The 27695-nt window shown below is 39.4% G+C and overlaps 1 protein-coding gene across 1 annotated transcript in view; it reads left to right on the top strand.

The window, feature by feature from the left end:
• Positions 1-6530: 6530 nt before the first annotated feature.
• The window catches only part of lgmn (legumain), a 31891-nt gene continuing 10726 nt past the window's right edge, over positions 6531-27695 (top strand). Inside the window, exons 1-10 of the mRNA XM_043697206.1 lie at positions 6531-6541; positions 7166-7331; positions 8852-8949; positions 9038-9119; positions 11063-11148; positions 14442-14517; positions 16771-16833; positions 22135-22201; positions 23792-23910; positions 25604-25693. Coding sequence (XP_043553141.1) covers positions 7185-7331; positions 8852-8949; positions 9038-9119; positions 11063-11148; positions 14442-14517; positions 16771-16833; positions 22135-22201; positions 23792-23910; positions 25604-25693 — 828 coding nt within the window. The 5' untranslated portion in view covers positions 6531-6541; positions 7166-7184. The remainder of the gene's footprint in view (positions 6542-7165; positions 7332-8851; positions 8950-9037; positions 9120-11062; positions 11149-14441; positions 14518-16770; positions 16834-22134; positions 22202-23791; positions 23911-25603; positions 25694-27695) is intronic.

Below are 27695 nucleotides of genomic sequence, written 5' to 3'. Positions count from 1 at the left end.
ACTGCCTCATCCAAGTCATTAATAAAAATTACAAACAGCAGAGGACCCAGGACTGATCCCTGCGGAACTCCACTTGTAACTGGGCTCCAGGCTGATTATTTACCATCTACCACCACTCTCTGACTTCAACCGGTTAGCCAGTTCTCTATCCAACTGGCCAAATTTCCCACTATCCCATGCCTCCTGACTTTCCGCATAAGCCTACCATGGGGAACCTTATCAAATGCCTTACTAAAATCCATGTATACTACATCCACTGCTCTACCCTCTTCCACATGATTGGTCACCTCCTCAAAGAATTCAATAAGACTTGTAAGGCAAGACCTACCCTTCACAAATCCGTGCTGGCTGTCCCTAATCAAGCAGTGTCTTTCCAGATACTCATAAATCCTATCCCTCAGTACCCTTTCCATTACTTTGCCTACCACCAAAGTAGGACTAACTGGCCTGTAATTCCCGGGGTTATCCCTATTCCCTTTTTTGAACAGGGGCACAACATTCGCCCACTCTCCAGTTCCCTGGCACCACCCCCATTGACCGTGAAGACGAAAAGATCATTGCCAACGGCTCTGCAATTTCCTCTCTTGCTTCCCACATAATCCTAGGATATATCCCGTCAGGTCCGGGGGACTTGTCTATCCTCAAGTTTTTCAAAGGTTCTATGGATTTTGGCAGAATTGATCTCTATCCTTTCATTGATTTTGTTATGCTGCCTGTTCAATATATAATATAAAAATTGGGGAAGGCTGAAGTTATTGTCTTTGGTCCCTGCCAAACACACAATTCCCTAGCCACCAACTCTGCCTATTTCTCTGACCTGTGCCTGGTATTTATTTGTTATAAGAACAGACTTGCTGAATTCCTCCAGCACTGACAGCAATAGAGGGGAGAGAAACAGGATGCTTGGCCATGAAGTGTCATGTTAGGTTCAGAACATTTGACTCTGTTCCTCCTCTCTCAAACGCAGACAAACCTGCTGAGTTTTTCCAATACTTTTTATAAAAATTCAAGACTCCAGCATTCACATTTGTTTTTATTTGAGTGTTTTTGTTACCTTGCCATACTATTTGAGCTGAATCTCTAACTACATATCATAGGCTATGATTTTTGCAATAGCCTATCTCCAACCCAGTCTCAGATCATGTGTTGTTGAAACCGATATCCTGTGCCTTTTTACTTTTTGTTATCTCCAAAGTTGACCATTCCAAAGCCGCTGATCTATGATCTTCCATGTGGTGTAAAATTCCAAGCAGTGGAATGTGGTGAAACGGTTAAAAATTATGTCCCAATACATGTGTGAATCTAACCGGAATGGAGGTGTTGCTTAGTCCCGTGTGAATCTTATTACACACCTCCCCGTGTGAATCTTCTTATCTGTATGTAACCAGAATGGAATGTGTTTTTTAGCCTTGCTCTGCTGTTCACATGAATGTTTATATCTGGAAAAGAGTATATCAGCTGGAAAAGTCTCCAGTTCGGTGAGTCTGCTCCGGGGTTACGTTTAACCGCCGAGCGTGGGTTGTTGGCAACCGCTCTACGAGAACTGACGGCTCCCAGTTCCGGTAACATGTAGAGTGAGTATAAGCCAGACCCGTTGTGGCGACGCTGCGGGGAATAAAATGCCCATATTCTAGCAGACTCGCCTCTTGGTCGTTTGTTCTGTGTCAGAATACTCTCCTACGAACCTGACCTTGAGAATTTTTTAAAACATTCCATTAATTTGAGTTCATCCAAAAAAATGAAGTGCACATCCTAATTTGGAATGAGTCCTGTCCATCCACAACCCCTTTAGCCTCACTAGGCCAGAACCTACTTTTAGAAACCCCTCCCCATCTTCAAATCCTTGTATCGCAGTGCCTTTTCATATCTGTACAACTTGGTCCACTCCTATAGTCCTTTGGAGATCTCTGTGCTCCTCCAATTCTTATTTTGAAAATCCCAGATTTTAGTCGCTCCACCATTTATAAGAGGCTATATAAATGCAAGTTGTTGTATCGAGGCAATGAATTCAGAAGTGAAATCAGGAAGTGCATTCACACAAGCAGTGGTTGATCTAACTCCTCGTCACTCCCTATCTTTGTAATCCTCTCCAACCCACAACCTTCCACTAATCCTGGCCATGAATGCCTTCTTCATTTTTGTTTTTGGTTCACCATTGGTGGTAATGCCTTTAGTTATCTGGACCATAAACTCTGGAACACCCACTCTCTGCCTCTGTACCTCACTTTCTTCCCATTAAAACCTACCTCTCCGATCAGGTAACCAAAACATGGTGATATATCTCCTCTGTTACCCTTGCGATTCTTTAAATCTTGCTTCTATGAAGCATTGGGATGTTTTGATAGAGTAAAAGTGTTCTTTTAAATTGTTGCTATTTAACTCTATACAGTTAATGATTATTATTTATTGGAATGTAAGTGATCCCCAATAATCTGGAACAGTGATTATAGATTTAGGGAGTGCATGCTGTTAGTATGTGTAACTCTAAATGCTGATAAGTGTTTGAAGATCAGTTCCAATTCTATTCTTTACCAACTAAGGTTTTGGAATATAATACACCCTAGTGTAAAGATAGCAAAAATAAATATGAAGGCTAGAAGTTAATAAATTTCCAAACTGAAATGTATAATCTGGTGGCTACTGTGAAAAGGAGCTGAAAGTGAGGAGGGTGTGTGTCAAGTATAAGCAGGTAGGGAAAGAATTAAGTTTTGTGAAACGAGAGGTTCAGCTGAACATGGCTCGGATCAGATGAGAGCTTGTGGTTGACAGTGGGATTACAGGCATGTAGGGCTTGAATCTACACCTCATCATTCAGAGGTAGAGACACTACCACTGCCCAACTAAAGCCCTACCTCCTGGTATTGGAATTGATAACTAATTATAACAAAACAATCTCATTGTATCACATGACTACCAGATAATAGATGAATTATATAGACTTTGCCCCTACCCTGCCCCACCCCCACACCATTTTGATGAAAAGCCTTCAGTCTGAAATGTTATCTCTTTTTTTTCTTAGATGTTAACTGCTGAAGGTCTTGAGCAATTTCAGTTTTTACTTTTTTTAAATCTGCAGCATTTTGCTTTTATGTTTGTGCTAATTCACTGCCAATTTTTCTTCCAGGAATGTGCATCTTGAATTCCTGCTTTCCTTTCTAATTGAAGTTCTTTTGTAATCTGTTGTTTTACCTTTTTTGTTTCTGTTTCCCTTCTTATATTTCATTGGGCATCATCTAACAAATTTTAACAGCTAAATCTCTTTCCTCAGCATCTTTCTTTCTCCAGCTCTGACTGACTTTTGAGATGCCTACTGAAAGTTTAGTCTTCACAATTCCGATCCACCAACAATTACAGCTATGTGGCTCAGTGGTTAACTGTGCAGCCTCAGAGTACAGGGTCCCTCGGATGGCTGTTTGTGTGGAGTTTGTACACGCTCCCTGTGTACGGGTGCTCCGGTTTCCTCCCAGTCGTAAAGATGGGCAGAATAGGTGGATTGGCCATGCTAAATTGTCAGTGTTTAGGATGTGCAGACTAGATGCATTAGCCATGGGAAATGTAGGGTTACAGGGATAGGATGTGGGGGTGGGTCCGGGTAGGATGCTGTTCGGAGGGTTGGTGTGGATCTGCTGAGCCAAGTGGCCTTTTTCCACACTGTAAGGATTCCATGATTTTATCTCAAATATTCTGACACCTTCCTGCTGCCACATCCCGAGATCTACATTGAGTGTCTTGTGCCCCTTTTTAATCTTCTTTCCTTCCAAAGCAGTCTGTATCTGCAGTAACATTTAATCCTTTGCTGTCCTTGTTTCCTTTCAGAAACTTTTTATTCCCTTTCTTTTCAGATGTGAAGGATCATCAGCTGTAACACCTTTTTTCAAGACCATTGTTCACTTTTCCTTTCAACCTTTTATATTATGCTCTAACTCCAGCTCTCCTTCCAATCTAATTTCCTGCTCTGTTTTCACAATCCCCTCTCACCTCCCCCTCTTTTGATCCCAAAGATCCTCATCTGTTATTCACGAAGACCATGGTTGATCTAATTGTGGCCTCAGCTCCACATTTCCAACTGCTGAATGTAATCTTTTGGTTCCTTTGTTTATCATAAATCCATCTAACTCCATTAAAAATATTCAGTGACGTATCTCCACTGCTCCCTGGGGCTAGAGAATTTCACAGCCTAACAACCTCAGTACAAGAGCAGTTCTCCCCATCTCCAGTTTAAAAGGAAACGTTGTTTATTTTTTAAAAATTTGTGTACCCCTATTTCTAGTCTCTCCCGCAATGGAAAAAAATTGCCTTGGCATTGACACTGTTGGTTTCCCACAGGACATATTTCATACTACAGTAAGATTACCTGAAAGATAAAAAGGAAATTGCTGGAGAAACTCAGCAGGTCTAGCCGCATCTGTGGGAAGAAAGCAGAGTTAATGTTTTGAGTCAGGTGACTCCTCATCAGAATTGGTAATATTTCTTCAAATTCTTCTCAACATCAAAGCCCCAACCTGTCCAGACTTTCCCAATAAGCTAATCTCTTCATCCCAGGAATCTGTCATGTGAGTCTTCCCTGGACTTCCTCCATTGCTCTAATAGCAACCAAAACTTTATGCAGTGCTGCAAATGTGATCTCATTTGCCTTACAAGATTACACATTTCACATTTCGTTCCCTTTTAAATTAAATGATAGCATTCCATTTTCCTTCCTAATCGCTAGCTGTACTTTCATACTATCTTGCTGTACGTCATATACCAGGACACTCCGATCCCTCTGTACTGCAGAGTTTCAATTTCCCCTCACTCACTCTGACCTCTTCCCTCACTAAAGCATACAGCACCGTTTATTCTCTGAGGTCTAAACCTAACAATGTCAGCAAATCTATTCGAAAGGAGATGCTTCCCTGGTGATTCAGCAAGCATGAGGCATCTGCAGTTCTTGGCTTTTAAAGAGACACTTTTTGGTCTTGTCTAATATTTCCTTTTTTTTACTAATTGTGCTGTGCATGCAAACAGTGGGGCATTGAGAAAATTTTCAAGTGGGTTAGCTAATGCTGAATTCTGCCAAATACTGTATATTCCTGGTATCTCACATGGAAGTGACAGCATTTCTAATGACTAAGAGTCTACACTAGTGAAGTATTGCTTCAACTGTGTTTCTAGCATGAGTGTATTCACTGGTCGTGGATTCAAGGTCCATGCTAGACTGAGCTGACTAATGTAAACCACTACTCTGTTGGCTGTAGAGTGCTTTGGGACATCTTGAGGTTGTGAAAGGTGCTGCATAAATGCACATTTTCCTTTTTTGTTGTTCCCGATGTCCAGTGGCTACTTTTGTAATGGTCGCTTCATACACCGTGAAATTTTCTACAATTTATTTACCTCCAAATGATTCAAATAACAGCAAAGCATGAGAAAGAATAGAATTGTATTAAATTTCGTTATGAAATAATGTAGTTTCCTTTTTTTAATCAAGTATTTTACTGTGAAATTAACAGATATTTTTGAAGTCTGCTGTCAATGAAATGTGTTTAGCTTTGATTAGTGTTGAGGTAGCACGTGACAAAACAGGTAGACATTCTTATTTTTGCAGTGGCACTTGTCTTAAACCACAAGTGAACTGTGGAATTTACCGTGAATTATGTAAAGTAGGCCATAACCAAAACAATCTGAAACTATTCTTCAAGTTTCTTCCAAAATATGACCACTTCCTTCTACACGCTTTGTACAGTATCCAGTCAAAGTAGATTAAAAGATGGAGAATGTACTCTTTTTATCTCCCCATTATGTATGTGTCACAACAGTAAATCTCCTGTTTTTGTTGTTTTGCATTGCATGAGAAACCATATGTACTTGAGTAAAAGACCACCTCATGTCAAAGTCGGCCCCCTACTTTTGGCCAAAAAGTGTGAAATTTTCCATCTATCTCATGTAAAAGTTGACCCCATTTCAGCTTTGCTCGTGTTTCACAGCACAGTAAAACTTTTACTCCTACCTTCATGCAGGATTCGATTGGATGTGCAGCTGTTGACAGTTTCTCACGGCTACAATGATCAGTGACACTATATGAGAGTCAAATGTCTGATACGTTTTATTTCTGATTTTAAAAAAGGTTTAGTTTGAAAAATTAAAACAGTAGATGAGAAAAAATGGAGGAAAATGGAAACATTTGGCATGAAAGTTTAAAACTCATCCGGTCAGAGCCAGGTGACAAGCTCCCTTTGTGTACCACACTTCGTTTAGAGATCAATTGGGCTTCTGCTAATGATGCAATATTTTGGATTATTGCATGAATTTCAGACCCTCCAAAGTAGTATGCATGTAATAGTTGACCACATAAATTTAACCTTAAAAAATTGTCTAAATAATTCTAACTTTACGTGAGTATATATGATGGGTTAATTAATAAAAGAAGTAAGTTGTACCTTGGAATTCACACTATTGCGCTGCTTGAAGGTAGATCTGTTTTGACAAAGTGCTAACTAAAGTCTTGAGCTGTTTGAGTTCAGTCATTTTTATGATCAGAGCCTAAGCAATGTATCAGTTGAAAGTTCACCTCCGATGCTGTCAATATTTTTCAACTGTTACAAAAGTCACTGGGGTGTGCAGATTTTGAACATAAGAATGGATCTATTACAGCAGTGTTGATAAATTGGCTGTAAAATGACCCAGTAATTTACACCTCAAGCCATGTGATGCTGTTCCCACACATTGTTAATGTGCCATGTTTTACAAGTAAGCAACTGGGGAAAATCCATGCAGGAAGTAGTATGATATTATTACAGTAAAAATATTGAGTTAATTTTAAATTACTTCACATTTCAAAAATTCACCTTATGTTTTCAAACCATGTAACTTTCCAGTTTGTGAGGCTTGATGTAGTGACTTGTATCAAACCATATCTGATTTTCGGAGGTGGGGAATTTATTGACATTTTACTATTTCACTTCAACCCAGTTTTCTGTGATGAGGGCAAAGCGAAACTACTTACTTTGCACTTTTCACAAAGGAAAGCTCAGTAAAACGTTTCGCAAAGTTTTATTTGTATTTGAACAATCTTGTTTGTACGCTGATTATCCCTAAAGTACAGAAGTAAGACTTCCTTTTTGTAGGTGTTTATGATGCATTCATGTTTTGATTCAAATTAAGTAATACCTTTTCTTTAATTCACCAGTTAATTGACTCACTGCAGAATGCACTACTTGGCACTTGGAGTTTTAGTGCTAAACAGTCTCCTGCTTAATGTCGTCACTACTCCGTTGGAAGAACTGGAAAATGGAGGCAACCACTGGGTAGTACTTGTTGCAGGATCTAGTGGCTGGTACAACTACAGACATCAGGTACTGTGCTGAATAGAATAGTTTGTGTGCATGTATGTATGACTCCACTAGGAATTAGTAGTTCATGACTTTGCACTGCCTTAAATTTTATCAATTTCCTTTCTCTTTGCTGTATATTTTATGATGTTGAAGTTTTTAAAATAACTATGCCTAAGCATTTTTAAGCAAGGTTGCATTGTTTATAACAGCAAATTCATTTTGCCTGGCCTCCTTAGCAACTGGGGACTAAATGACAACAGCCTGTATTCCTTTTTTATAGTACCTTTTCATCTAACGTAATTGTTAATGTCATTGTTAGCTAATCAAACACAAGATGTTGCAGTGAATGAGTTTGGGGCAATTATTTTAGATAATTGGCCTTTTGTTGCTGTTTTTGACCATCCTGACATCCAAATACCTGAATGTTCTTTATTGTGCTTGAAAAGTTTCTAGTGTTAATGTCCTATCAGCTCCAGAGATATAAGCTCTGAATAGGCACATTAGAAAATATATATAACCAGTCTTTTGAAGTGAATTTCCTCCAGCTATAGTCTATTGAAATTTAAATGAAATCTTAAAGTCCCATTATTCCTGATAATCACACCTTTTACAATTTGATTGGAGGAATTCTGTCTCAAAGATTCTGTCACTTCTGTGTCTGGGGGGATGATTTTCATCTGACTGGTTGCCCTCCAGTTGAATTCTCCATATGTTTTTTTTTCTCGCTGATTTGCCCATATGTATTTTAAACACTGCCACCTGCATTACATTTTTAGTGTAGAACGCCAAATAATTTCGGTGCCATTTTTAAAAATGTTTTTTGCTCTAGTTGATAGTGACAGTGTTCTGTTAATTGTCCTAGAATGTGACCAATCCAAGAAAGGTGAGAACCCTATTTTGTAAGTTAAATGCAGAGTTTTCTTTTGAGGGGAGGTCATGTTGGAAGTGTGAATGGAATCTGCTGTACAGTTTTATAGCACTGTAATACATGTCCTGGTATAGTTTCACTTGTGGAGTGCTAGATTATTACTGACTAACTCATGAACATAGGGACTCTCCGATTCAAATATACAATGTGGAAGCAGGCTATTTGGCCCATGTCCACACCAACCCTCCGAACAGCATCCCACCCAGACCCAATGCTCCTACCCTATCTCTGTAACTCTGCATATTCCATGGCTAATCCACCTAGCCGGCATGTCCCTGGATACTATGGGCAATTTAGCATGGCCAATCCACCTAACATGCACTTCTTTAGACTGTGGGAGGAAACTGGAGCACCCGGAGGAAACCCACACAGACACTGGGAGAATGTCTACACGGGCAGTCCCCCTGAGAGTGTAATCAAATTTGGTCCCTGCTGCGGTGTGGCACAGTGCTAACCCCTGAGCTGCTGTGCCACCTGTACCAATAAGGTACATTTGTTTACTTAAGAATTTTGAGTTTTCGGAAGGACTTAATACTGCACGCATTTTATATTCAAGGCACTTTAACCAGGATAAATTTACATTTGGTCTAATTGAGTTTTGCTGTAATACTAGGCTGACATTTGCCATGCCTACCAGATTGTACACCAGCATGGAATACCCGATGAGCAGATTATTGTCATGATGTATGATGACTTGGCCCTGAATGAGGAGTAAGTACATTTTATGAAAACTGTTGTGAGAAGCTTTATTTGTAAATGCACAGGAACTGAATAGGTTGTGTTGTTTATCTTGTCTCAGGAATCCTACGCAAGGTATCATCATTAATCATCCCAAAGGAAAAGATGTGTACAAAGGAGTAGTCAAGGATTACGTCGCAGAGGTAACCCTTCAATTGGAGTAGAATCGTAGAATCCGTGTAGTGTGAAGCTGTATGCTAGATATTTAAGTAAAATGCATCGGGACAGGCCATTTTCAAAAACAACATGAGTAATTAAAGAGCCCTTACAGTTGTTATCGCTCAGTCAGAGCTTGTGGCCCCAGACTGTTGGTTTGCAATCTTATTGAATGTTGTGACCCACATTCTGGGCAGTCTTGCTCTATTAACGGTGATGTTTTAAACTTTTAAACCCACATCATGCATGATCCCGTGTGATGAGAAAAGCCATAATAAAAGTCACCTTGGTCCTACCAGACCATAGGCCTGTTCTCTCATTAGACAAGAGAGAGAACTGGTGGTGGTTTAACCCAAGGGTCACCACACTTCAGGTGAAGGGAAGAGGTTGAGAAGGCGAATCTTCATGATAACCTCAGCTTGTGCTGCAACTGAACCCACACTGTTGGCATCCCTCTGACAACTGAGCAAAACGACCCTCCATCGAGCCATATAACAGCTGTTATATTTAAGGGATATCGTATTGCCCTATCTTCTGAATGGTCAGTGCAATTGTTTGTGAATATACATAAGTAATTGATTGAAATATTATTTCACTATTTCATAACATGGCCCTCGATCTTTGCAAGTGCTGAGTTGAACATGTTGTTGGAATTCAGTAAACATTCTATCACATGAAAGACATGATCCTACTTGCTTTGTGAGACTTGGTGCAGTACATTAGTCCACTTATGTTCTGTCTCAACAGCTACCCTGAATCCCCTTTTTGTTTTGGACAGCATAAAATATTTGTGATTATTTCACATACCATTCGGCCTTTTTCTTTTGGTTTTCTATCTTGTTTCATTGGCGGCACTTACGCCTCGTTGAGTTAAAACATTGTGGATGAAAGCCCCATGCCAAAATCAAGCACATTCATCTCAGTTAATACCTCCGTGCAAAATTGAAAGAGTGCTACACTATTGAGAGTGCCATCTTTCAGCTAAGGTGTCAAAGCAAAGTGATCTCTGCTCCGACTGGTACATGTGGAAAAAGTATCTGAGCCAAAGGGTCTCCATCGAAAAACACCTCTGGCCTTTTACTTTATTGTTCCTTGTGGAGACTTCCTTTGGCAGCTTTGATTCCAAAATTTAAATTCAGATCCCCAAATAAGATCTAATTGTATAAGTTGTGTGGCTACTAGTGCAGTTCAGACCCTGGGAATTCTGCAATGAGTAACTTACTTTGCAACTTTCCAAATTTTGTCCACTATCAATAAGGCACAAGTTCAGAGTGTGATGGAACACTGCCACTGGCCTGGGTGAGTTAGCACTAACTTGAGAAGCTCAACAGCATCCTGGACAAAACAGCCTGCTTGATTGGCACCCATCCACTGCCTTGGAAATTCACTGCTTTAATCATTAGCCCACTGTGCACAATATACAAGATGTGCTGTAGCGGTTTGTTAAAACTCTCTTACATAGAACATAGAAGAATACAGCGTAGTACAGGCCCTTCGGCCCTCGATGTTGCGCCGATCCTGTGCACAATATACAAGATGTGCTGTAGCGGTTTGTTAAAACTCTCTTGTGAGCACTTTCCAAAACCCACGATTTCTACCACTGAGAAGGACAAGTGCAACAACTTAAGGGAACACCACCTACTTCACACACCCTTTCTAGGTTTCCTTTAATGTCCTAGAACTAACTCCCTGGCAGCACTGAGTGTAGCTACACCAGATGCACTACAGTGGATCCCATGCTCACCATGCTGATGTTGCTCATCCCCAAAAAAAAACAATAATAGCACTCTCTCAAAAGTACGTGTGTGACTGAGCTGTGTCTAGGTCATGCAGAGGTCTTTTAAAGGTGGAATATGAATATAAGTTCTGTTGTTACTTACACCTCATTTCATACATGCTGCTATCTTCTATATCTATTTCTGGTATGTAGAATGTGACCCCAGAAATCTTTTTGGCTGTTCTACGAGGAGATGAAGATGCTGTAAAGGGGAAAGGTTCTGGCAAAGTTTTAAAAAGGTAAAATGACAGTACTTCAATTGGTTTATTGTTTTGGATTTTTTTGTGTGTAATTTGATAATGCTACTAGGCTGAAGTAACAAATGAAAATACATACTTCCAACAGAGGTCTTTTATCAATTAAAACTAAACATGAGTGATTTTCTGTAATTGTATGTAACTGTGGAACATATAAAGAGAGGTTAGGAAGCATTTCTACACAGAAAGGGTCTTCGATGTCTTCCACAAGTGAGGTGGGAGGTTGGGTCAGTTGTTAATTTTAAGTAGAAATTGTTTGTTAAGCAAAGGTATTAAGGGATGTGGGCCAAAGGCAGATGTATGGACTTAGGCAACAGATAAGCCATGATTTCATTGAATGGTGGAACAGGCTCAAAGGGTTGTATCACCTACCCCTGTTCCTTTGTTAGTGTATATTTCAGAATGTTTAACTTCTGTTTTCATCTAACCTGCATTATGATGTGAAGCATTCTCTTTCTGGATGTCACTCCCAGCAAGACCTGTATTTGTAGCTGAATGTTAATTTATGATTTGTAAATGAGCTTCTGCAAACTTCTGATGCATTTAAATGGTATATCTACTTTTAATGTTAAAATAGCAGCTCCAGGGATTTTGTATATGTTCTTTGTTATTCATTCAATGGATGAGGATATTGCTGGCTAGGAGAGCATTTATTGCTTGTCCCAGAGGACTGTGAGGAGTCAAACCACATTATTGTGGGTCTGGAGTCACATATAAGTGGAGGTAAAGATGGCAGTTTCCTTCCCTAAAGGATGTTAGTGAATCAGATTGATTTTTTTTTTTCCAAAAATCGGCAGAGGATTCATGGTCATCATTTGATTCTTAATTCCAGATTTTTATTGAATTCACATTCTGCCATGGTATGATTTGAACCCGGGTCACCAGAACATTATCTGGGTCTCTGGAGGGATTGTCTAGTGATAATGCTACTAGGCCATCGCCTTCCCTATTTGTGATAACAAATGTACCAGAAATCATGCTCAGCTGTTTAAAAATACATCCACTTTGATAGCCACAGTGAAGGTGAAATTCTAATTTTAACTGGAGACAGTGCTGGCTAATTGTGAATAAATTGCTTATGCATGTCTTGTCTGTTTTCTGTCATCAATGAAATTAGTGAAAGGAAGAATGAGGTAATTGGTGGCCAATTTATTGCTGTTGTGCCCATCTTGCACACCAATACTTCATTTATTTCTTTATATACACACTAACATATTTTAGGATTTGAAAGAAGAATAAATTGTTGTTTAATGTTCTGTACTTTAAAAAATGTAGATTAGATTAGATTACTTACAGTGTGGAAACAGGCCCTTCGGCCCAACAAGTCCACACCGACCCGCCGAAGCGCAACCCACCCATACCCTTACATTTACCCCTTTAACCTAACACTACGGGCAATTTAGCATGGCCAATTCACCTGACCTGCACATCTTTGGACTGTGGGAGGAAACCGGAGCACCCGGAGGAAACCCACGCAGACACGGGGAGAATGTAATTGATATGTTAAAAAAGAAAAGCAATTTAATAGATGACAGTGAGACAGTATGCTGAATTCCTCTGAGTTTTAGAATGTAGGGAACAGGATTAGGCTGTTTGTCCTCTCAACTCTGCTCCGCCATTCAGTAGGATCATGACTGATCTGATATACCTCTGACCATCTCTCTGCCCTTTCCCTGTAAGCCCTGATTCCCTTACTGATGAAAAATCTATCTCTGCCCTAAATATAAACGAGGATTCTACCCCCACAGGTCTCTTTGGCAAGGAGTGCCAGTGAAGAAATTCCTTCTCATCAAAGTCTTAAATTGGCGCCCCTTTATTCAGAGACTATACCTGCTAGTCCTAGAATCTTCCCATGAGGGGCAATATCCTCTTTGTATTTACCCTGTCAAGCCCATTTAGAACCTTATGCTTAATGAGATCAACTCTCATTCTTCTAAATTTCAATGAATAGAGTCCCAACCTGTTTAGCCTTTGCTCCTAACAAAGTCGCTCTATACCAGGTACCATCCCAGTGAACCTTTGCTGAGCTACCTCCAAGGAACTGATTCTTTTTCTTAAACAAATGGACCAAAACTGCTCACAGCACTCCTAGATGTGGTTTCACCAGTACCTTGTACAGTTGCAGTAAGATTTCCCTACTGTTCTACTCGTCCCCCTTAAAATCAGGGCCAACATTCCATTAGCATCCCCGATTACCTGCTGCAGCTGTGTGCTAGCTTTGTGTTTCTTGCACAAGCATCTCCAAGTTCCTTTTGTGTTGGGTTTTCTGTAGTTTTTCTCCAGTTAAACAATACTCTGTTCTTTTGTTCTTTCTTCTAAATTGAACAACTTCATGTATTCCTACATAGTACTCCCTTTGCGAACCTCTTGCCCATTCACTTCTGCCCATATCAGAATCTTTCTATAAACTGTTTGTATCCTTCTCACAACTTGCCTTGTTACCAACTTTTGTGTTGTCAGTAAATGTGGCTACAATACATTTGCTTCCCACTTCTGTCATTTATATAGATTGCCAGGACCGCAAATGTTTACACTGATCCCTGTGGAACCCTGCTGGTTACAGGTTGCCAATCTGAAAAAGAACTTGTTATCCCCACTTGCTGTTTCTTGCCCATGAGCCAATTCACTGTCTGTGACAAAATGCTACCTGCAACACCATGGGCTCTTGTCTTATAACTTAACGTTTTGTGAGGTATCTTGTTGAATGCCTTCTGGGAATCCAAATGCAACACCTCTGCTAGTCCCCTTCTATTCACTCTGATCAAGACTTCCTCTCAAAATAAATTAGTCAGCCATGATTTCCCCTTCATGAAGCCATGCTGATTCTCCTTGATTAGATTGGAATTACCCAAATAGTAGGATTTTTGGCTTGTGTTTTCCTTTTCTTCATTTTCCAAACCCTATACCATATTGTATTTGCACAGAAATTTTTGCTATAACTATTTATTTATTCCTGCTAAATGTCAGATTTGTAGGTTTCTAGTTCTGGAAGCAATTTATTTGACACCATGTAAATCATTCAGTTTGCTGAATTTGTAAGTTATTTGAATGTTATTTTACACATGATGCAATTGTTTTTTCCAAAACATCTACTTCCAGATCTTAGGTCTTTATTTTTTAAATTTCTACAAATTGCAAAACTTGCTGAGCAGATGATAACACTTAAAATGGAAAATGATTTTATCTTGTTCCTTAGCTTTGAATCACTTGTAACTGTGTACATAGTTCCACTCTATCTGATAGATGACTTGAATTGTTTTTTTAACTTTTGCCAGTGGCCCCAAGGATCATGTCTTTGTTTATTTTGCTGATCATGGAGCTGATGGGATATTGGCATTTCCTAATAGTGATGTGAGTAACTTCTTTGATGAGCACTTGCAATTGAGTAGTTGGATAGATGTCTGTTGTTAGAGGCTGCTTACGCCATCTTCAGTATCTAAGCTTCTACAGTTGTTGAATTGCAAGAATGTATTTCACATTTGAATAGAATAAGTGGTTCATCGGCCATACTGATCTTTTAGATCAAAACTATGTATCTCTCTCTGACAGGATCACAATGCTGTTAATAGTAGATTGTACAGGTAGCATTAGGGGTGACCATTGCTGCTACTTAGATTATTCTCATGCTTGTATCTGTGTGAATTCACTCTGCCTTCCTCCTTACTTGTGTGAACAAAGCAAGTTAACCATCTGTGTTAATGTCCATATTTGACATAAAGCAATTGCTTTCACACAATCTCATGCCTTTTTTTTGCAGAAGTTAACCTGTCAGTTCAATATTCCACCTTTACAACCTTTTCCATTTATAGTTTGTTGGTAGCTTTTATTTTAAATGATAATATCATTAAAAGACAACACTTGATGCTCTGAAATCCTCCTTGATATTAGTGAATGAAAGGAGTTGGCTGCAATTGTTCAGAAGGGTGATAACTCGTCATCCATTTGAGTCATGCTGTTATAATGATGAAGCAGAGTGGTAGCAGAGAATGAAAGAAAACTAAGCAAATGTGCCATTTGAACCCATACCATGTGAGACATCCTTCCCCATGTGTACTAAGATTTACTGTTAACAATTAACCTATTGAGATACAGGATGGCCCATAACAGAAACTCCTATCAATGAATAGACCATGCTCAAATTTGGAGACAGCTACCATCAATTACTATAAGTTGCAAAAATTATCCACTTGTGACATAATGGAGATCTGTTGACTTCCATAGTACTTGTCAGCTCTGCAGATAATTGTCTTTATTTTCTGGGACATATTTGTCTCAGAAGACCATAAGGTATAGGAACAGAATTAAGTCATTTTGGCCCATCAATCTGCTCCACCAATGGCTGAGCTGTTTCTCAATCCCATTTTCCTGTCTCCTCCCTGTAACCCTTGATCCCCACAAGTTTCACCACCCTCTGGCTGCAGATATTCCTTCCCTAAAGTGTAATCCCTTTATTCGGAGGCTGTACCCCCCGGTCCTAGTCTCTCCTACAAGTGGAAACATCTTCTCCGTGTCCACTCTATTCAGGCCTCTCAGTATTTTGTAAGTTTCAGTGAGATCCTGCCATTCTTCTAAACTCCATTGAACACAGACCCAGAGCACACAGCGGCTCCTCATACGATAAGCTCTTCATCCCCAGAATCATTCTTGTAAACCTTCTCTGGACTTGAGGCCAGCACATCGTTCCTTAGATATGGGCCTACTCTGTCTGCCAAATACAGTATGATTAGAGCCTTATACACCTTCAGTACTACAATCCCGCTCTTGTATTCTAGCTCTCTTGAAATTAATACTAACATTGCAGTTGCCTTTCTAACTGCCAAGTGAACCTGCATGTTAACCTTAAGAGAATCTTGAACCAGGACTCCTCAGTCTTTTTGTGCTTCTGTTTTCTGAAACCATTTGCCATTTAGAAAATAGTGTATGCCTCTATTCCTCCTACCAAGGAACATAACCTCTCATTTTCCTACTTTGTATTCTGTCTGCCACTTCTTTGCTCAGACTCCTAGCTTGTCCGAATCCCTCTGCAACCTCCCTGTATCCTCAACACTATCTGTCTCTCAACCTATCTTGGTAGTCATCTGCAAATTTAGCAACAACGCCCTCAGTTCCTTAATCCAGATCATTATTACAGAATATGAATAGTTGCAGTCCCAATGCTGACCCCTGAGGAACTTCACTAGTCACTATCTGCTATCAGCAAATGCAGATAGATCACGTCCACTGGCTCTCCTTTGTCTAACTTGCTTGTTACCACCTCAAAGAATTTAATGGTTATCTTATTATTCCCTCGAGCTGTTTCTATGTACTGTTTCGATCACATCCTCCTTTTGACGTGTAACAATTTTTAAAAAAGCCCTTAATGATTCTCTGTGAATTGAAACTGATTTGCTAGTTTACTTAATTGCCTCACCGACATGGTGAAAGATGAAGCTGGCTGTGTTGGGTTATCTAATCCTTTAAAATGTTTTTCCTACCTTCAAATGATCACATGCTGTAATATAAATCTGAAAAGTTTGTGTTTTAACTGTTCTTGAATCTTTGTTTAATTCTTGACTTCTACAAAATTGCTGATTGAAGCTTTGTGTTTTTTTGTTTTCTTTTTAGCTTCAAGTTGATGATCTGCAAAGAACCATTAGACATATGCACAAACATGAGAAATATGCTAAGGTATTTTAGAACTTTTCAGCTATAACAGAATGTGAAAAAAGGGGCCGGTTAGTGGGACCCGATAGAATTCAGGTTAGAAGTCTGTTTTACCAAGATTTAAGAGGAACTGTGGGTGTCACTGTAAGGTGAACTTGAGACCTTGCCCAGAATGTGCCTCTTAAACCAATACTAAACACTGTGTATGTGTGTATTGTGTGGGGGTGGAGCAGAGAAATTATACCAGCCTATCTTTTTAAGGAAAATATTCAGAACTTAGTTGTAGCCAATTAAAATCACCAAGAATTGTATGGGATGCTTATACTTAGAGATGTAGAATAAAGTATATGTGTTTGTGAGCTTAGCATCTGTTTTATTTTAGCAAATTTTGAGAAGTTTTGTAGCTCAGGTTGAAGTTTTGGATGTAAGTTTGCTCGCTGAGCTGGAAGGTTCATTTCCAGACGTTTTGTTACCCTACTAGGCAACATCTTCAGTGGGCCTCAGGTGAAGCAATGCTGAAAATTCCTGCTTTCTATTTATGTTTGTTTGCGTTTCTTTGGGTTGGTGATATCATTTCCTGTGGTGAAGTCACTTCCTGTTCCTTTTCTCAGGGGGTAGTAGATGGGGTCTAGAGTTCCGGTTGGAATGCCATGCTTCTAGGAATTCTCGTGTGTGCCTTTGTTTGGCTTGTCCTAGGATGGATGTGTTGTCCCAGTCAAAGTGGTGTCCTTTCTTATCTGTATGGAAGGATACTAGTGATAGAGGGTCATGTCTTTTTGTGACTAGTTGGTGTTCATGTATCCTGGTGGCTAGTTTTCTGTCTGTTTGTCCATTTTGTAAATGACATTAGTCTTGCTCATTGGGTCTTTCAATTTCATTAGCTGCTGCTTTAGTGTATTGGTGGCTTTGTGGGCTACCATGATGCTAAGGGGTCTGAGTAGTCTGGCAGTCATTTCCGAGATGTCTTTGATGTAGTGGAGAGTGGTTAGGGTTTCTGGACGTGTTTTTTCTGCTTGTTTGGGTTTGTTGCTGAGAAATCGGCAGACCGTGTTCATTGGGTACCCATTCATTTTGAATACACAGTATAGGTGATTTTCCTCTGCCCTGCGCAGTTCCTCTGTGCTGCAGTGTGTGTTGGCTCTTTGAAATAATGTTCTGATGCTAATCCAGAGATGTCCTGGGTACTCCGGTTCAAATCCTATTATTGGCAGATGGTGACATTTGAATTTAGTAAACATCTGGAACTAAGAGTTTAATGAAACAATTGTCAAGAAAAGCCCAACTGATTCACTGATGTCCTTTAGGGAAGAAAACTGCCAGCCTTACCTGGTCTGGTCTACATGTGACTCCAGATCTGCAGCTATGTTGACTCTTAACTGCCCTCTGGGCAATAACTGCTGGCCTTGCCAGTGACACCCACATCTTATGAATGAATAAAAAAAAGTGCCTTCTTTTTCTTGACCAGCGCTTCAATTTCTCTAGTCATCCAGAATTCCCTTGTCCTTCGCACTAGCAAGCACATAGACCCTGGATTCTCATTATTTCATTTTTGAAGTCTTCCCACTTTCTAGCTGTCCTTTTACATGCAAATATCCATCCCCTCAATAAACTTTTGGAACTTCTTGTATAATACTGTCACAATTGACCTTTCTCCACTCTTCCCCCCCCCCCCCCCCATTTAGAAGTTTTAAATCCGGTCTATCCTTTTCTATAATTATTTTAAAACTGGCCCAAAAGTGCTCCACCACTGACTGCTTTGTCACTTGCCCTGCCTTACTTCCCAAGCTTTGCTCCTTCTCTTAGGTGCATCCAAATATTGACTCAAAAAATGTTCTTGTGTCCATTTAACCGATTCCTTGCCATCCAAGCCATTATGGCAGTCCCAGTCTATGTTTGGAAAGTTAAATTCCCATAGTATGATAAACCTATTATTCTTACAGATAACTGAGATCTCCTTACATATTTGCTTTTCAATTTCCCACTGACAGGTGGGAGGGGCCTTTAGTACAATCCCAACAATGTGATCATCCCTTTCTTACCCTGGAACATTCAGCTGTCAAACTTGCCCCTCCCTGAGCTACATTTCTGTAATTGCTACGATATGCCAGTTCCATGTTCTGCCAGCCAGAATATTGGTCTCCTTCCAATTCAAGTGCAACTCACCCTTCTTATACAGTCCACTTCTACCCCAATTATCTAAAAAATGTGAATGCTTGCCTCCTGCATCAGCTTCTCAGCCATGCATTCATCTGCTCTATCCTCCTATTCCTAATCTTACCAATGTATGACACAAGGAGTAATCCAGATGTTACTACCTTCGAGGACCTACTTTTTAATTTCTTGCCTAATTTCCAATATTCTGTCTGCAGAACCTTTATCCCTTTCTCATCCTATGTCATTGGTACTATGACCTCCTGCTGGTCCCTCTCCCCTTTTGAGAATATTTTGCACACTCTCCAAGATATCCTTGACCCTGCACCTGAGAGGCAACATGCCATTCTGATGTCTCAATGTCAGAATTGAAATAATCTGTGCATCTGACTAGAGGGTCCTCAATCACAATCGATCGCTTGCAATCTGGCATATTCCCCAGTACAGTAGAGCCAATCTTAGTACGAAGAGCCAGGTTTCAGGTACCATGTTCCCCTGAGAGGCCATCACTGACCAAAACAGCATACTTGTTTGAAATGGAGATAGTCACAGGACACTCCTGCCTACCTTTCCTAGCAGTAACCCATCTACCTGACACCATTCATCACTCTCCGTAGGTCCTGTAAATTCCTCATTTGCCTCTGACTGCTGTTCCAACCGATCCATGCAATCCATTAGGATTCCCATCCAAACACACTTCCTGTAGGCATAATCTCCAGGGACATTGAAATTCTCCCTGATCTTCCAGCGAAAGCACATCACTCTACTGAAAGCCATCTCTACCCTAAACAATCTACAGACCCAGAATATACCCAAAAACAAACAGAACACTGTGTTTATTTTTCCTCAAAAACATAGTGTTGATACACTCTTACTGCTCAAAAACACTCCTAGGATTTCTGTAGCATTGTCCGTTTTGGGTAAATTTGGGGTTGTGCAGACGACACCAAAACTGGAGGAAGTGAGGTTTGTTGAGCAAGAGAAGATCAGTGTGAGTTTGCAGTCTCCAATTGGATGTCCTTACCCAATGCATAACCTAAGAAACTAGATGTGAATATCATGGTATTATGGAACCCAACAGACATATGTTACATCTAACCATTATATGCAAACACTTCATTCAGAGGCACATTGTCACTCAAACATTTTATTAGGCCATTAGTTCAAACGGAGGAAGAAGGGAGGTTAGCCATGCATGACATTGTCTACGTTTGATATAAACAAATGCTTTAACACCACCTTTTCTGCACGCACACTTTTAGTATTCTGGATCTGTGCCAAAAGATGGAGTCAAATAAGTTCTGAGTTTAGGCTACTATATAGTTAAAACAGAATGCCTTTGGTCTTGCAACTTTATTTGTTTGCTGGACTGCATCTTTTCTTGGTGAGCTCTCTATCCTAAAGAGGAATCAAACTAATTAATTAAAATGGTGAAATGAATTCCTGTTTTGCTGAAGCATATGTATGGTATACATTTATGCCAGCAGATGAGGATCTTTTAATCAAAAACTAGGTTGACGATATTTGAGAAGTAGCACGTGTTTCCTGCAGGTACAACAGACTGTACAAATTTTACTCTGGCAACTTTATCTCTGGCGAGATCAGTACACGTAGAGAAGATGCAAAAGCAAAACAGAATCAAAGAAAATGGTATTGAACAAAGTTAAGCAGTAGACTTTGAAACATCTGGGTTTTTCTTTCCTTGAGATTTGTATTGAATTGTGAAGACCTTAATGGTTGTATACAATAACTTATCTGTTTTGCTAATGTATTGACTGACTGGTGTTTAAGAATGTAGTGTTCTAGTAAATCAAATCGTTTCCAATCACTCAGCTGTGTTGTGAACTCTGAATTGGTTGAACTTTTACTGTTTCAAACCTACTGCCCAGATTATGCAAATAGCCTGAATTTGCTTTGAAATGTCTTGCAAAAATGCAGTACAAATGTATATGAATTGCTGTGATGGCACACAGCTTATTTTTGGCAGTTAATCATTTCCTAAATGGTTTCTTCTGTGACTTGAAATTAATATGTAATTTGCAGTGCTGTTGACTGTTATTCTGTGGTTGTGATTATCTTCCACATCTACTGCCTAAACCTTCATTTTATGTTTGTTCTTAATTCAACAAAGGCAGAGGTTTTGGTGCCTTTCCATATTCCAAAGCTTTCAAAAAATGTATTGCTTGAAGTTGAATTAATTATTTTTGTGTTTATGTACATTTTAGATTTTAAGCCCTTTTTGGATCAAAAGCAGTACAGGAAAACAAAATTCTCACACCGAGATGAGAACAATCTGGAAAGTTGGTCTGTCAGTGGTGCCAGAAAATAGAGTCAAGGATGCAGGCATCTGAATATTGAAAAATCATGTTTGCATTGAAGTTAAAGACATGAGTTTAGTTTGTAGACTGTTTTTAAGTGTCTCAGGGGAAAAATAACAGCTGGACAAAAATAATGCCCTGTGAACACACACAAATTTGCCAAAACGAAACCAGTTGCAGCTGCATCTGCCTGGGCCTGAGCAAAAAGCCTTGGTGTGAAGATAATAATGTCTCTTCTCTAAGGGTTAGCTATTTTTCTGGATGTTACTGGGATGAAAGGAATAGTGTGATTTTTGTTTTTAATATCTTTTCTGATATCTGTAATTGAATCTTGTGTTTGTGTTGATAAATCTTTTACTTGTGTCAAAAGTACACCAGCCACCTCTTATAAATGTGTTTAGAAATTGACCTCCTACTGACCTCCTACGGTCATTTTTAAAAAATATGTAAAGTTGGTATCTAACAGGCCAGGGTTTATTTGGGAATATGGTGTGTCCATTATTAACATCAGCTGGGGTCACGACAAGCAAGTTTTGAGATTGTTTATGCCAAGTTGAAAATCACACAACACCAGGTTATAGTCTAACTGGTTTATTTGGAAGCGTTAGCTTTCGGAGTGCTGCTCCATCAGGTGGTTGTGGAGAATAAGATTGTAAAACTGTGTCTCATAATCTTATTCTCCACAATCACCTGATGAAGACGCAGTGCTCTGAAAGCCAGTGCTTCCAAATAAACTGTTGGAGTATAACCTGGTGTTGTGTGATTTTTAACTTTGTACACCCCAGTCCAACACCAATGTCTCTAAATCGTGTATGCTAAGGTTCAGGTTTGGTGACCCATTATACCTCTTTTGCAGATGGTGTTTTACATTGAAGCTTGTGAATCTGGATCGATGATGTTAGACCTGCCAAGGAACATTAATGGTATGAAAATTCATAGGTTAACATTTTATCTTGCGTGGAAACCATAAAGCTCAATACTAGAATGCTCCAAAAAATGGTTTTTGTTGTAAATGTCAAATCATATATTTTCTAATGTTTAAAGTGAGTGTTAGATTTTTATAATTTGGAATTCCAAACTTTTCCCCAATGGCTTTCTAAAGGCTAATTAATATAATCAGTTTAAGTGTGTTACTCACTGAATATCCTTCTGCCTTCCTTGCTTCCCATAAATGAGCCAGAGCCTCTCCATCTCCGACTATGATGCCCAAAGCAACCTGGGGATTCAGGTGAATAAATCTTTAAAATATCACAAACAAATGCAGAAAATAATTAAGACCAATAGAATACTGTCCTTTAAATCTACAGAACATGTCTCCTATTCTGCAGGTATACAAAGCCCTAGTTAAACCCCACTTGGAGTACTGTGAGAAGATCTGGACACTATATGTCGGGAAGATATATTGACCTTGGAAGGAGGAAAATATGGGTTTACAAGAATGATACTTATACTTTAGGGGTTAAGTTACTGAGCAGAGATTATACAAATCAGGCCTGTTTACTCCAGAACTTAGAAGGTTATGGGGTGATCAGATCAAAGTATCCATGATATTAACAGGAAAAGACAGCATAGATAAAGTATTTCCACTGGTTGGGGATTCTAGAATTTGGAGCATGATATGACAATCAGGACCAAATGATTCAGGAGAGATGCAAAGGAGAGTAAAGTGCAGTACAAACGATGGTACAGATATAAAAGTTATTCCTGCTATTTATTCCCAGGAATACACTGCCCAGCCTTCCCAAATCTTCAGTGCTTCCTTTTTATCAATCCACCTGAACACCTTCCTGATTGCCCAGCTCCCCTTCCCCTGCCCCAATCTGCATTAGTCACTTGGGCCACAGCTAGGAGCCAATCCCAGCAGGATCTGGTAGCATCTATGGAGAGAGGAACAGAATTAATGTTTCGAGTACAGTAAGGTTCAACTTTGAATCTTGAAACCCTGATGAAGAGTCATATTGGATCAAAATGTTAACTCTACTCCTGTCCCCAAAGATGGCAGCCAGACCTGATGAGTTATTCCAGCATTTTCTTATGGTTCCTTATTTTTTTCACTCCAGTCCTTTGCCATTTACCTTCCTAATTGCCTGAATGGGTTTGCCTGTTTCTCAAATAACATTTACAAGTTTCACAACTCTTAAAAATGATGCTGCTTTATTTTTACTGCTAAAGCAAATAACTTCCCATGATGCTCTTGCCCATTTCCCTTCTTAGTGTTTTATAAATTAAAAGGTACTGTATAAATGCAAGTTATTTTTGTTTCTATTCTTCATGTACCCACTGTGACTTTAGTAGATTTTAGCAATAATCTAATTGTCTTTTAAGTAGCACAGTCCCATCTTTGAAAGTTTTTTGTTAATCTTTTTGCTATTTAAGTAGGAAATACATAATTTTCTAGCATTTTCCTTCAGTATTTGAACTGTACACCTTTTACCCACAAATCACTATTTCCTCCTTCCCCCCCCCCCCCGCCTCACTTTTTTTTCCATTAAACTCTACCATTCTGATTTCAGTATTTGCCACTACTGCTGCCAATGAACAGGAATCATCATATGCCTGTTACTATGATGATGAAAGACAGACCTACTTGGGTGATGTGTACAGTGTCATGTGGATGGAAGACTCTGACCAGGTTTGTAGCAATGCATCAAAATGGCAATGTTAATCACACAGGTTGCAGAGTAAGTTACTTTTATACATTCACAACTCTCTCTCCTTCCAAAGTGGTTACCTATGAACTAGAATTGGTATAAATATTGGTCCAATATAAATCGGTCACTACCCAAAACTCCCTGGCAAAATGATCTCCTTGTGTTTAGAAATACATTGGTGTCCTGCTATAAAGGAAAAGTCAAACTTGATGGACAGTGAGTATATTCAGGTAACCAAATTTTGTCACAATACACAATATAAATAATGGAATAGTAATGTTTCAGGAGTTTCCCATTTTGGAAGGAAGAATGTGGTGAGACAACATAAAATAAGGGGTACAATTCAAAAGGCAGTGCAGGAGCAGAAGAATCTGAGTGTATATGTATATAAAACTTTAGCAGTGGCAGATCAGATGGATAAAGCGGTTAAAAGGAATATAGTATCTTTAGGATTGATTAATAAGGTCATAGAGTTCATGAGGCAGGAGTTTTGCTGAACTCATACATGATTGCAGGCATGAGAACCTTCAGTTCTGAAGAAAGATGGGTGAAGTTTGGACAGTTTTCTTAGGAGAGGAAAAGGCTGAGATATGAGGAACTTCTCAAAATCATGAGGGGGCTTGATAAGGATAGGGAGAAACTGTTCCTGTTTAACAATGCACAAAAGAATCAAGAGAAGGTACAGATTTTAAAGTGATTTTGAAACAAACATGCAGTGGGAAAGTGAACATTTTCATACAGCAAGTCAGGAATGCACTGCCTAGACATGTGGTGGAGGCAGGTTCAATTCAGGCATTCAAGAGGGCAATTGATAATGATCTTGAAGATGAACAATGAACAGGGTTAGAGATAACATTCTGTCTAAGCTGCACAGCCGGGCTGAATATCCCCCAAGGTTCTGCACATGCCAGTTGGGGCTCCTACTCATTAACTTCATGTTTCAAAAGTCAGTGGTGCTCATGAACCTCAGAGGTCAGTGCACAAGAACAAAAGAAAAGGGTGTATTGGTTACAGGGAGAAGACAGAAGATTGGCGTGAAGTCATATAAAAACATGATTTTTTACCTGCTTCACCGGGCAAAATAAGTGACAGCCATTTGCTGTTTCACTTCTCAGGTTATTGCCTGATGAACCAGAATTAGCCTACCTGATTTAAAGTTTTAACAAAGTTTACTGTCATTCATTATTAACTGGTGCATTCTTTTGGTAATGCCTCTATCATTCAGAGTCCAGCTGCCGACCAATCAACATCTCTGCTTTTACAGTATAAATGTTGGTTTCCTTTTTTAATTCTTGCCAATTGTCCTGATGAGTGCAAAGCTAACAGCTTCTACAAAATATTTTCTTTTTTTTAGCAATGCTCAAATTCTATGTGACGACATGATTAAGTAACATGATGCAAAAGAAAGCATTTTGGATTTTATTAAATTGCTCTAACTCAAAATTGAAAAACATCAAGAAAGTATAATTGAGAAATGCTGATAAAGCACTTTCATTTATGACTTGGGTTATTTATGCTGTAAATGTAGAAATTTGCCTTTTTTTTTGGAGGACAAAGTTTATACCACATCACATGCCTTTGGTATGTTTGAAACCCAGCTGGCTGCTGTGTATTAATATGTGGAAATAATTTTGTGATATTGAAGAAATCTATTTCCATTCCTATTCTTTATAGGAGGACCTTAGAAAAGAATCGCTCCACAAACAATTCAAAATTGTAAAGAAGCGGACCAATACCAGTCATGTACAAGAGTACGGAAATCTGGTAGGAATTTGAATTTTTCATTCCCTATAATAACATTATTTCATAACTTTTAGGAGGAGGAGCCTGGACTGTGTTGCACAAGGGGGATGTAAATTGGAACAGGTTTGATCATATGACCCCTTGAACCTGCCTCCTCATTCAGTAAGATCACATTGAACTTCTCTATCGATCCCACTTCCACTCTGATTTCTCTTGGCACTGAAAGATCTGCTGATATTTATCTTCTATATGCTGGAGCATTTGAGTGCCCAAAAGCATCAGGGGTAGAGGAGTCAAGATCACACATGTTTGAGTGGAAAAATGCTTCCTTCTCTGTTATAAATGTCTGAATATTCCTTCCCTATTTTTGGCATGTAAGGCTGGGAAAATTCCTAACTCCACAAATGTGACTTGGGAGAAACTACCCCACATGTTTTTTTTTTCTCCCTGTGGAGAGAATGTTAACAGAAACTATCTCAGGGTGGGCTGTGTGAAGTGCTTGCTTTGGTGCACTGCCTTACCTTGTTAATTTCTGTTTAAACTAGAAGCTCTTTCTATGTTGTTACGTATTTCTGGTTAGCTTTCTCTCATTCTAAGTTTCACCCTTAATTAGATATTTTGGCCATCTTTTGCTTTTTTAAAAAATATTCTGTCCAATCTGCTGACCTGCTACCTGTTTTTGCATCTGATTTAACTTGCTTTAAGTTGGATAGCTTGTTTAAAATTTCTAGTTAACCACAGATAGTGGATCTGTACCTTGGAATGTTTATTACTTCGTTGGAATCTGTTTATTCTGTGTATATTCAGAAATGTCCTCTTAAATGTTGCGTCAATATTAACATATTTTAGCCTAATTAGCCAGTTCACTCTTTAGTGCCCTCATGTTTGCCTTTCTAAAATTTTTAACAAAAGTCTTGAACCCACCCCTCAAATTGAATAAAACCATTCAATCATCTGGTCGTTGCCACCTAGCGAAGCCTTCACTGTGGGATCGTTAATTAATCCTATGCACAACTTCAGGTCTGGTGTAGCCTGCTCTCTTGTTGGCTTCAGTACATGATATTCTAGAAGCTATCTTAAAAACATTCTATGAACTTCTCATCCAGACTACCTTTGCCTTTCTGACTGTTCCAGTCAATATGTAGATGAAAATTTCCCATCATTATCGCTGTGCTGTTTTGACAAGTTGCAATTATTTCTTCCTTTGCCTCATCCTACTGTATGGTTACAGTTAAGGGACCTATACAGCACTCCCACAAGTGACTACTTCCCTTCATCAATACTTATTTCTACCAAAACCACTTCCACATCTTGGTTTTCTGAACTGATGCTTTCCCTCTCTAGTGTGTGAACTCCATCCTTAACTAACAGAGTCACCCCTCCACTATTTCCTACTTTCCTGTCACTCCTAAATGTCCTGTAACCTTTATGGTTCAAGAGCCAAACCATGTCTTGCTCTCCTGCTAACATCAGTAACTAGGGGTCACAATTTCAAGATTTTCAGCAAGAGAGTAATGAGATGAGGAGAAACTTCTTTACTCAGTTGTTAGGATTTGGAATGCACTGCCTGGGAGAGTGGTGGAGGTGGATTTCATAGGAGGTTGTAAAAGAGAGCTGGATGTCTATTTGGAAGTGATGAAGTTAGAGGGTTACAGAGATAGGGCTGGAGTGTGGGACTAGCTGAGTACCTCTTTCAGGAGATGATTCAGACATGATAGGTTGAATGGCCTCCTTTTTGTGTTGCAAAGTTCTAGAACATAGAACAATTCAGCACAGAACAGGCCCTTCGGCCCACGATGTTGTGTCGAACATTTGTCCTAGCTTAAGCACCTATCCATGTACCTATCCAATTGCCGCTTAAAGGTCACCAATGATTCTGACTCTGCCACTCCCACAGGCAGCGCATTCCATGCCCCCACCACTCTCTGGGTAAAGAACCCACCCCTGACATCTCCCCTATACCTTCCACCCTTCACCGTAAATTTATGTCCCCTTGTAACACTCTATTGTACCCGGGGAAAAA

Source organism: Chiloscyllium plagiosum, chromosome 10 (genome assembly GCF_004010195.1).
Source record: "Chiloscyllium plagiosum isolate BGI_BamShark_2017 chromosome 10, ASM401019v2, whole genome shotgun sequence".
NCBI classification, from domain to species: domain Eukaryota; kingdom Metazoa; phylum Chordata; class Chondrichthyes; order Orectolobiformes; family Hemiscylliidae; genus Chiloscyllium; species Chiloscyllium plagiosum.
This window is presented reverse-complemented; position numbering and strand designations above follow the sequence as displayed.